General features: G+C 39.1%; 1 protein-coding gene across 1 annotated transcript in view; it reads left to right on the top strand.

Moving 5' to 3' along the window:
* Positions 1 to 12,156, top strand: part of CSMD1 (CUB and Sushi multiple domains 1) — a 1,658,099-nt gene that overhangs the window by 1,428,272 nt on the left and 217,671 nt on the right. Inside the window, exon 37 of the mRNA XM_052661250.1 lies at positions 10,251 to 10,355. Coding sequence (XP_052517210.1) covers positions 10,251 to 10,355 — 105 coding nt within the window. The remainder of the gene's footprint in view (positions 1 to 10,250; positions 10,356 to 12,156) is intronic.

Raw genomic sequence — 12,156 nt, 5'->3', positions numbered from 1 at the left:
GTGTGAAAAGGCAAAAACATATGATACCAGAAGATGAGTAACTCAGTGGACATGAATTTTGGAAACTCCAGGAGACAGTGAAGGACAAGGGAAGCTCGTGTGCTGTAGTTCATGGGGTCACAGAGAGTAGAACCTGACTTAGCGACTGAACAACAGTGGGAGAATACAGCATCATATTTTGATATTTTTGCCAAAAATGTATCACCACCTGAATCTAGTCATGAAGAACATCAGACATTCTCTTCGGAGGTTATGTTGCTTTATAAAAGGCATTTTTTTTTTAAAAATGTGTTCATCTATTTTTGGAGAACTCATTTTCAAGTTTGCCTGCACCAAGACTTGTAGCAGGGCAAACACATGATTAGATACTGCACACCACCCCTGTATGTTTTGTTTTTTAACTACTCCCAATCTTTTGTATGGGAGATGATGCTGTGAAAGTGCTGCACTCAATATGCCAGCAAATTTGAAAAAGTTAGCAGTGGCCACAGGACAGGAAAAGGTCCGTTTTCATTCCAATACCAAAGAAGGGCAATGCCAAAGAATGCTCAGACTACCGCACAATTGCACTCATCTCACATGCTAGTAAAGTAATGCTCAAAATTCTCCAAGCCAGACTTCAGCAATACGTGAACCGTGAACTCCCTGATATTCAAGCTGGTTTTAGAAAAGGCAGAGGAACCAGAGATCAAATTGCCAACATCTGCTGGATCATGGAAAAAGCAAGAGAGTTCCAGAAAAACATCTATTTCTGCTTTATTGACTATGCCAAAGCCTTTGACTGTGTGGATCACAAGAAACTGTGGAAAATTCTGAGAGAGATGGGAATACCAGACCACCTAACCTGCCTCTTGAGAAATCTGTATGCAGGTCAGGAAGCAACAGTTAGAACTGGACATGGAACAACTGGTTCCAAATAGGAAAAGGAGTATGTTAAAGCTGTATATTGTCACTCTGCTTATTTAACTTATATGCAGAGTACATCATGAGAAATGCTGGACTGGAAGAAACACAAGCTGGAATCAAGATTGCCGGGAGAAATATCAATAACTTCAGCTATGCAGATGACACCACCCTTATGGCAGAAAGTGAAGAGGAGCTAAAAAGCCTCTTGATGAAAGTGAAAGAGGAGAGCGAGAAAGTAGGCTTAAAGCTTAACATTCAGAAAACGAAGATCATGGCATGTGGTCCCATCACTTCATGGGAAACAGATGGGGAAACAGTGGAAACAGTGTCAGACTTTATTTCTCTGGGCTCCAAAATCACTGCAGATGGTGACTGCAGCCATGAAATTAAAAGACGTTTATTCCTTGGAAGAAAAGTTATGACCAACCTAGATAGTATATTCAAAAGCGGAGACATTACTTTGCCAACTAAGGTCCGTCTAGTCAAGGCTATGGTTTTTCCAGTAGTCATGTATGGATGTGAGAGTTGGACTGTGAAGAAGGCTGAGCACTGAAGGATTGATGCGTTTGAACTGTGGTGTTGGAGAAGACTCTTGAGAGTCCCTTGGACTGCAAGGGGATCCAACCAGTCCATTCTGAAGGAGATCAACCCTGGGATGTCTTTGGAAGAAATGATGCTAAAGCTGAAACTCCAGTACTTTGGCCACCTCATGTGAAGAGTTGACTCATTGGAAAAGACCCTGATGCTGGGAGGGATTGGGGGCAGGAGGAGAAGGGGACGACTGAGGATGAGATGGCTGGATGGCATCACGGACTTGATGGACGTGAGTTTGAGTGAACTCTGGGAGATGGTGATGGACAGGGAGGCCTGGTGTGCTGTGATTCATGGAGTCACAAAGAGTCGGACACGAGTGAGCGACTGAACTGAACTGAATCTTTTGTAATCTCATTTTCTGAACTTATGTCTGAGTATAGTCTCAGCTTAAATATATAAATAATATATTAATATATAATAATACATATTTATTAATATATATTAATGTATAATACTAAAAGCATGAGAATCTCCTATGTAAACAATGACAAAAAACCCTTTGTAGTGTGCATTTGGTTAACTATAAAACTTTAAAATATTACACATGAGCAATTTTTATTAAGTTTTATATACTATAATTTGTAAAAAAAATTTTAATTCTAATTTTCTAAAATAAAAAATGATTTTGAAAAATATTATGTACTCAAAAAGTGACTCATATCTTTCAAAAGTATTGAGTTCATGAAAGGGAAAGGAAGACTAAGAAATTTTTACAGACCAAAAAAAAAAAACCTTACAAAACTAAAGGGACACAATCATAGATGGACACAATCATAGATGGAAAAGCTGTTATTGGCAGATTGTGGAAATTCCGGTGATTTCTGTGGGATATACAGTCCTGCTGCCTCTATGTTAGTGTTGTTGTTGTTTTTTTTAATGAACACCTCTGTTTTAAGAAATGCACACTAAATATTTATTAAAAATATGTCACAATGTCTGCAACTTGCTGACAAAGGGTTTAGTTGCTCAGTTGTGTCCTACTCTTTGCGACCCCATGGACTGTAGCCTGCCAGGCTTCTCTGTCCTTGGCATTAGGTTGTCATTCCCTTCTCCAGGAGGTTTTCCAGACCCAGGGAGCAAGCCCAGTATCCTACACTGCAGGTGGTCTTCTGCATTGCAGGTGTATTCTTTACCAACTGAACTTACCAGGGAAGCCAAAGGGTTTAGAATAAAATAACTTTACACATATCTGTATTGTGGATAGAGATCACTTCACATGTATATCTCTATGTGGACAGAGCTAGATATCATTACTCTGTAATATGTGGCAAGATAGTGTGTATATGGGAGTTTTTTTGTACCATATTTTCAATTTTAAGTTAAATGCTACTTAAAATATTTCAAAAAGAGTACTTTATAAACTTTATATGGAAGAAATGACATATCAGCCATCAAGTCTGAATATATTTTAAAATGTAATACATGTTTACACTTTTTTGTTCCTGTGATAATTTCAATATATTTAAAAAGGAGAATCTGAACCCATTTTAAAAGTTAGCTGTTGACTAAAAGCAAAGAAGAATGAGTAGTTGCTAGAGGTACACATTTCCAGAGAAACGATTGACTGACTTCTTGAAGAAATTCAGGTTTTTGATTTTCTGTCTGGATAGCCATGTGTATGTAGGACTTATATTGTAAGCTATTTGAAATCATTTTTGGAAGTAGACAGGTGATAAATTATAAATGGACACGATAGAGCAAAAGTCATACCAATCTGTCGCTGACAAGCAGGATTAAGGGAGAGTAAATACCAGTGGCTGGAGCAGCGTCTGCCGGGCCTGGAGCACAGTCGCTCAGCTTCCCACACGTGCGGTTCTATCTAGGTCAGTGAAGCAGTGCCATCAAAGGTATTCTGCCTGTGGCAACCGTTTTTCAAAAATCCCTGAGCTGCGTTTTGAACCAGGGGAATACGCTTCTTCTGTGCATCCATTCTGAGCAGAGTCTCAAGCGGACGCCGCTGCAGGGGGCGGACAGTGGTCAGGGCAGGTGCGCATAGCATATGCGCCAGGGGCGCCGAGACCCAGCATCTGTTTAGGAAAACAAATGATTATATTTAGAAGTACGGAAGTACAGACCGGACCGTCCTTGCTGCAATTAATAGTAATGTTTAGAGGGGTCGTGATGATCCACTAAGCCCTTTCATACACACAGTGCATGTATGACTCACACACAAGAATTGGACTGTTATTTTGACTTCACAGAATTGGAACATCTTCAAATGTTTTCAGTAACAGGACTGATTTATGTCACAGTCAGCAGTAGAAGTGAGTTTTCCAACTGCGCTGCAACATAGTCAAGAAAGACAAGCAGTCAGAAGTGTATGTTGAGAACGTGTGTGTGAAAATGACTTGGCTGGGGGCTGAAGGCGATTAAACACACTGACTATCTGAAATCATAGATAAAACCAGGCAGAAAGTTATACTAATGCTGTAACAAGAACTTACTTTTTGGATTAGTTAGATCATTGTAATAACATTACTTTAGCTTTGTACTTTCTGTAGGCATCACCCAAAATATACAGAAATAAAAGATGAATGAGAGGACAGCAAGCATCACACAATTTGAATGAAAGTGGATTAAAACTGGAGTTTCTGTTGGGTGTTTCCCTCTTGTCTTGGTGTGGGGGTGGGTCGAGCTGGCCCAGCGAGCAGGTGCAGGCAGCACCCTGACCTTCAGACCCCCTTTCCTCCTCCTCACAAGTCCATCCCCGTGTGCCCACGTATGCCCTGTTTACTGCTGAGCAGACAGCACACTGCTTCTGGTACAGCCTAGATGGAGAAAAGGTGATCCTCAGGCAGAAGACTTTCTGAAACAGGCAAGGTCACCCCACCTTGCAGGTTTCCCGCCTCCGCGCTGTTAACTATTAATTAGTTTCAAAGAATGATCTCTTTAAATGTGTCTGCTGGCCATAGGGACAGGCTTATGTTTTGCCTCTCCATGACTCAGTTTCTTAAAAGTCTGTCTCTCTGTCTATCTTTATGCATCAAACCAAGTTTGAGTAACAAAGGGGTTGAATCTGCAGTCATTTTCTGTTTATCATTCAGCAAACACTTACAGTGTCTTATAGTGAATTGTATACTCACAGTTTAGGCCTGAAAAGACTCTGCCTCCCACAGACAACCCCACCTGGATAGTCAGGGAAAATGGTTTGAGGCACTGGCTCCAGATCTCAAGTGGGAAATTTGTCTTCCAAAGAATGTACACATCTGTGGGCATACACATGCGTGTGCACACACACAATCATTAGGAGTGTACCTGGTATTTTCTTTTGTCCTCCATTTTTACCCTGTTCTTCTTAAAAAAACAGTCAGGTAATACTTGGTATACTGATTAGCCAACAACCCAGCCAGTATACATATTACTAGTCCCAGCACATTGTCAAACTGAGGGTGAGCTTTTATAAACCCAAAGAGTTTCTGAAAGACTACATGCTAATCCAAGGTTAAGGAGATGTCCTTAATCTATTTTTAGGATGCAGTTCTTACCTGGGGTCATTGGTTTGCTTACCGCTGCTTGAGGGTCCTAGAATTGTTTGAGAAGAAAGTGAAGGGCAACCGGGAATCTTGCCCTTGCAACATTGTTCATCTGTCTTGGATAATTACCAGCTTATTTCCTTATTTTGTTATTTAAAATAGTATTTATACTATGTATGTCTATTATGTATAATATTTATACATTAGCATCATCATCATCCATGAATTTGCCTGCACCATGGGGAGGAGTTTTACCCGAGGGATAGCTCCTTCACACACAGGAAATGTGTATTTATTCAGAAAATGACTTGGATACAGTAAAATATCAAGCATGTACCCCTTGGGTAACAAGGGACTTAGGCTAGCTTATTGCTTTCCCATATCATAATGCATTCTGGTAATGCATTCTAAACGTCTGGCTGAAGGACATTTCCTTTTCCTCAGGACCTTGCAGCACCATGGCTCTGGTTTCACCCTCATCCTTAGCATCTCTAAATTTCCCTACTTGTCAGTTGCTACAATGCAGGCTAGAACATTTTAATTAAAGGAAGCATTATATAAAATAAACCTGCATTTTCCTTTCCTTGTATGTTTCATTGAAATTGTTTGCAGGTTTCAGAGGGAACATTATTCCATATGAATCACAGAGGGATAAAGAAGAGAATATATGATCAAAAACAACCTCTTCTGAATAACATATTACATCAGATCTACAGTCTAACTATTTCCCCAACTTCCATATGACTTGTATGTTGAGGCTTTACCCTTCTTTGTTCATGGCAAGTCAGAAAAAAAAAGCAAATGGTTACATTGATTTAAAAAAAAAGCAATGTGAATAATCAAACGCATGGTAAAGCATAAGAATGTATGTGTTTTCACTGATATGATGAAGACATGTCACATCTGTCTGAGGAGGGCAGATGAAATGTGGAGCTTCTTGTTGTTCAGTTGCTCAGTCGTGTCTGTTTGTGACCCCATGGAGTGCAACACGCCAGGCTTCCCTATCCTTCACCATCTCCTAGACTTCACTCAAACTCATGTCCATTGAGTCCGTGATGCCATTCAAACATCTCATCTTCTCTTGTCCCCTTCTCCTCCTGCCTTCAGTCTTTTCCAGCATCAGGATCTTTTCCAGTGAATCAGCTCAGCTTCAGCTTCAGCATCAGTCCTCCCGGTGAATATTCAGGGTTGGTTTCCTTTAGGATTGACTGGTTTGATCTTCTTGCAGTCCAAGGGACTCTCAAGAGTCTTCAACACCAGAGTTTGAAAGCATCAATTTTTCAGAACTCTTCCTTCTGTATGTCCAGCTCTCACATCTGTACATGACTCCTGGAAAGACCATAGCCTTGACTACGTGGATGTTTGTCAGCAAGTGCTATCTTTGCTATTTAATGCACTTGTTTAGGTTTGTCATAGCTTCCTGCCAAGAAGGAGTCATCTTCTAATTTCACGGCTGTAGTCACCCTCTGCAGTGATTTTAGAGTCCAAGAAGAGGAAATTTGCCATTGATTCCACCTTTTGCCATGAAGTGATGGGACTAGATGCCATGATCTTAGGTTGTTTTTTTGTTTTGTTTTCTTTTTTAATATTGACTTTTTTTTTCTTTCCATGTTCTTTTTAATGTATGATACATTTTTTAAAAATGGTCGTATAGTGTACTAACCTTCCTTTTTGAACTTTTTTTTTTTTTAATTTTAAAATCTTTAATTCTTACATGTGTTCCCAAACATGAACCCCCCTCCCACCTCCCTCCCCATAACATCTCTGTGGGTCATCCCCATGCACCAGCCCCAAGCATGCTGTATCCTGCATCAGACATAAACTGGCGATTCAATTCTTACCTGATAGTATACATGATAGAATGCCATTCTCCCAAATCATCCCACCCTCTCCCTCTCCCTCTGAGTCCAAAGTCCATTATACACAGCTGTGTCTTTTTTCCTGTCTTGCATACAGGGTCGTCATTGCCATCTTTCTAAATTCCATATATATATGTTAGTACACTGTATTGGTGTTTTTGTTTCTGGCTTACTTCACTCTGTATAATCGGCTCCAGTTTCATCCATCTCATCAGAACTGAATCAAATGAATTCTTTTTAACGGCTGAGTAATACTCCATTGTGTATATGTACCACAGCCTTCTTATCCATTCATCTGCTGATGGACATCTAGGTTGCTTCCATGTCCTGGCTATTATAAACAGTGCTGCGATGAACATCGGGGTACCTGTGTCTCTTTTTAAGCCAGCCTTTTCACTTTCCTCCTTCACCCTCATCAATAGGCTGTTTAGTTCCTCCTCATCTTCTGCCATTAGAGTGGTATCATCCACTGTCTGAGGTTTTTTATATTTCTCCCTGCAATCTTGATTCCAGCTTGTGCTTCATTTAGACTGTAGTCCGGCATTTCACATGATATACTCTGCATGTAAGTTAAATAAGCTAGGTGACAATACACAGCCTTGATGCACTCTTTCCCAGTTTTGAACCAGTCCACTGTTCCATGTCCAGTTCTATTGCTTTTTGACCTGCATACAGGTTTCTCAGGAGACGGATAAAATAGCCTGGTATTTCCATCTCTCCAAGAGTTTTCCACAGGTATGATCCACACAGTCAAAGGCTTTAGCACAGTCAATGAAACAGAAGTAGATGTTTTTCTGGAATTCCCTTGCTTTCTCTGGGATACAGCAAATGTTGGCAATTTGATCTCTGGTTCTTCTACCTTTTCTAAACCCACTGAAACATGTGGAAGTTCTCGGTTCACATGATGCTGAAGCGTAGCTTGGAGGATTATTAGCATAAACTTACTAGCATAGGAGATGAGTGCAATTGTCTAGTGGTTTGAACATTCTTTAGTACTGCTCTTGTTGGGAATTGGGATAAGGATTGACCTTTTCCAGTCTTGTGCCCGCTGCTGGGTCTTCCAAATTTCCTGACATACTGAGTGCAGCACTTTTATCAGTTCATCTTTTAGGATTTTAAATAGCTGTGCTGAAATTCCACCACCTCCACTAGCTTTATTGGCAACAGTGCTTCCTAAGGCTCACACTTCACACTCCAAAATGTCTGGCTCTGAGTGAGAGACAATACCATTGTCATTATCTGGGTCATTAAAATCTTTGTTGTACAGCTTTTCTGTGTATACTTTCCTCCTATTCTTGGTCTCTTCTGCTTCTATTAGGTCTTTACCATTTCTGTCCTTTATTGTGCCCATCTTTGGAGGAAATGTTCCTTTGATATTTCCAATTTTCTTGAAGAGATCTATAGTCTTACCCTTTCTGTTGTTTTCCTCTTTTTTTTGCATTGTTCATCAAAGAAGGCCTTCTCGTCTCTCCTTGTTATTCTCTGGAACTCTGCATTTAGTTGGGCATACCTTTCCCTTTCTCCTTTGCTTTCACTTATCTACTTTCCTCCACTATTTGTAAAGCCTCCTCAGACAAACACTTTGCCTTCTTGCATTTCTTTTTTGGTGGGTGGTTTTATCCACTGCCTCCTGTACAATATGACATACCTCTGGAGGAGGGAATGGCAAATCACTCCGTATATTAGCTGTGAGAACCCTATGAACTGTATAAAAAGGCAAAAAGATATGACACCGAAAGATGAGCCCCCAGGTCAGAAGGTGTCCAGTGTGCTACTGGGAAAGAGCAGAGGACAACTACTAACAGCTCCAGAAAGAACGAAGCGGCCGGGCCAAAGCAGAAACGATGCTCAGCTGTGGATCTGTCTGGTGATGAAAGCAAAATCTGATGCTGTAAACAACAGTTTTGCATAGGAACCTGGAATGTTAGGTCCATGAATCAAGGTAAATTGGACATGGTCAAGCAGGAGATGGCAAGAGTAAACATGGACATCTTAGGAATCAGTGAACTAAAATTGATGAGAATGGGTGGACTTAATTCAGATGACTATTATATCTACTACTGTGGGCAAGAATCCCATAGAAGAAATGAATAGCCCTCATAATCAACAAGAGTGCAAAATACTATACTTGGGTACAGACTCAAAAATGACAGAATGATCTCGGTTCATTTCCAAGGCAAACCATTCAACATCACAGTAATCCAAGTCTATGCCCCCACCACTGATGCCAAAGAAGCTGAAATTGATCAGTTCTATGAAGACCTAGAAAACCTCCTAAGACTAATACCAAAAAATGATTTTCCATTCATCACAGGGGGTTAGAATGCAAAAGTAGGAAGTCAAGAGATACCTGGAGTAACAGGCATTTTAGACCTTAGGGTACAAAATAAAGCAGGGCGAAGGCTAACAGAATTCTGCCAAAAGAATGCACTGGTCATAGCAAACACCCTTTTTCAACAACAGAGGAGATGGCTGTACACATAGACATCACCAAATGGTCAATACTGAAATCAGATCGATTACATTCTTTGTAAATGAAAATGGAGAAGCTTTATACAGTCAGCTAAAACAAGACCTGGAGCTGACTGTGGCTCAGACCATCTGCTTCTCATATCTAAATTCAGTCTTAAACTAAAGAAAGAGGGGAAAACCACTTGGCCAGTTAGGTACAGGTTAAATCAAATCCTCTATATTATGCGGTGGAGATGATGAATAGATTCAAAGGGTTGGATCTTGTAAACAGACTGCCTGAAGAGCAATGGACAGAGGTCCATAATATTGTACAGGAGGCAAGGAATAAAACCAGCCCAAAGTGAAAAAAAGGAAAGGGAACTTCTTACCATGCCTGGAAAAAGAGAATAGCTCAAACTGTAATGATCAAAGCCAATACTTGGATTAAATATGTGATGATCAGACAAGCTAAGGGGATCTGTACACCGAAACAAATGTCCTCAGTGTTTTCTTTTTTGTGGAAATATAATTGACTGACAGTACGGTGTTTGCTTCAGTGTACAGCAAAGTGATTCTCTTGAATAATGTGTATTTTTCCAGATTATTTTCTATCATAGGTTACTATAAGTTACTGCATATAGTTCCCTGTGCTGAACAGTATATCAGTATATCATTGTTGTTTGTCTATGTTATACATGAATGTGTATCTGCTAATCTCAAACTCCTAATTTATCACTTCCTACCTCCCTTCTACTTTGGGAAACTTGAATTTATTCTCTGTATCTGTTAGTCTGTTTCTGTTTTGTAATTAGATTCATTTGTATTATGCTTTAGATGGCACATGTAAGTGATATCATGTATATCCTTCTCTGGCTTACAGCACTTAGTGTGATATTCTTATGATTTTGTAATGAGAGAAGTGGACACATCCCTGATATTAAAGCCCAGCTTGCATCGCTTCCTGCAGGTACCACGGTGCCAGCGCTGCTCAATAGCACGTCCAACCAGCTCTACCTGCACTTCCAGTCAGACATCAGCGTGGCCGCTGCTGGCTTCCACCTGGAGTACAAAAGTAAGCTCCCCTGTCTCTGCATCTGGCTTTCCCTGTGACACTGAGTGATTTTCTTAAAGGGGAAATGGATCCCTGCCTTTATTACACAGTTAAATTTTGTTCTAAAGTTATGTTTAGAAGTTCCATGTAGTTGAGTGTTACAAAACCAATCTCTATGAACTATATTGTTATTACATTCATTAATATTAATATAATATTTTGTTGCATAATTATATCATAGTACTATAACATATCATTATTTGAACTGTATCTTATTATATTATATTGTATAGCATAATTATATTGTGAAAGAAAAATTTATAGGGAAATGAAGAAGTTAGGATATGGAATAATTTGATAAAACATTGGCTTTGCTTTCAGGCTGTTTGTGTTAAAAGGAAAAAAAGTACAAAATACCCATTTGTAATATTGCTAGTTTTTCCTGTGAGTGGTAGAAAATACTCAGATAAGGATCTAAAAATGTAGAAGTCATAATTTCCAAATAGATTATGGTCATAAGCTCTTTCTACTTCTAGTCTCAGAGGCTGTTAGAATGGGACCAGCAGAGAGCCGCCCCTTCAGTGCCTATATTTGTGTATTATTCATTTTAATTGGAAGAAGGTAACGCAAAGGAGATGTTAACCTTTTAAAAAATGGATGTGAGACTGAGTTAATAGTCTGATAAATGGGATGGCAAAGGTCAGACTCACAAATCCACTTTGACGTTTGATTATGCAGGTAAACCTTGTAAAAGCAAAATCAGAATTTCCAATGAGAGTGAAGTTTATTTTAGAACGTGTTTTCAAGCACTAAAAATGCTTAATGTTGATATTCATCTCATTTAATAAGCAGTTGCAAATAATCAAATACATGGATAAGCTTTAATAAGTGATCCTTTGAATTGAGATAAACAGTTTGCTGGGATGTAAATGCATGCATGTATTTGAATGGCCAGATTTCCAGCTGATGATAAATATTCTGAACCAGACACAAACCACAGGGCTGTTTTGCATTCCAGTTGAATTTTCTTACTTATTACCGGCATTTGTATGCAAGTTTATTCCAATTTATTTGAATGGGACTGCATTAGTGACAGCGTAAAATGATACTGTGGCTGTTATTTATGTAGAATATGTCTGGAAAAATCACTACTTTGATACATATGGTGAACATCTGTAGATAGGAAACTATAAACCTTATTTATGATAGTGTCAGTAAATTCACTAATATTTTTAGCAGCATTAGATTTGATCAATGTGCCCATCTCTTCCTCTCAAAGTGATCTTGTGGCTTCTGACTCTTCATTCACTCCTTATAGAAAGAGGAGCTACTGAAATAATTAGTCTACAATTACCGTGAAATATTATCCATGACTCACACATACCTCAGCTCCAACAATATATTAATAGTAATCACCTACATTTCATCTTATTCTCAATTAAATTCATTAAAAGAAAGATGAATGTATTGCTTACTGAAATTAATCTTGTTCAAGGATCTAAGGCCTTGTTTCATTACTTAATCTATTTATTTTTTTTACTTGGCCACACAGAATGCCGTGTTTTCATCTGTGAGTTTCTTTACTGAGTCATTGTTTTCGGACACTGATAGTATTCTGAGGCTCATGCCATTATCTTCTGTGTTTCGAGGCAGGCATTTCTCTGTTCTAACTCTGTGTGTCAGTGTAAAATTTGGATTATACAAAGTGTTTGTAGAATTAATCTTACCAAGGTGAACACCAAACAAATAAGGATTGTTGAAGTAAGTTGTCAAAAACTGTCTAATATTCATAACCTTCTAACATTTTTTTTTTGCTCTCTGG

The sequence above is a fragment of the Budorcas taxicolor genome, chromosome 24 (genome assembly GCF_023091745.1).
Source record: "Budorcas taxicolor isolate Tak-1 chromosome 24, Takin1.1, whole genome shotgun sequence".
NCBI classification, from domain to species: Eukaryota; Metazoa; Chordata; class Mammalia; order Artiodactyla; family Bovidae; genus Budorcas; species Budorcas taxicolor.
Note: the sequence above shows the minus strand (reverse complement) of the source record. Positions and strands in the feature narration are given on the sequence as shown.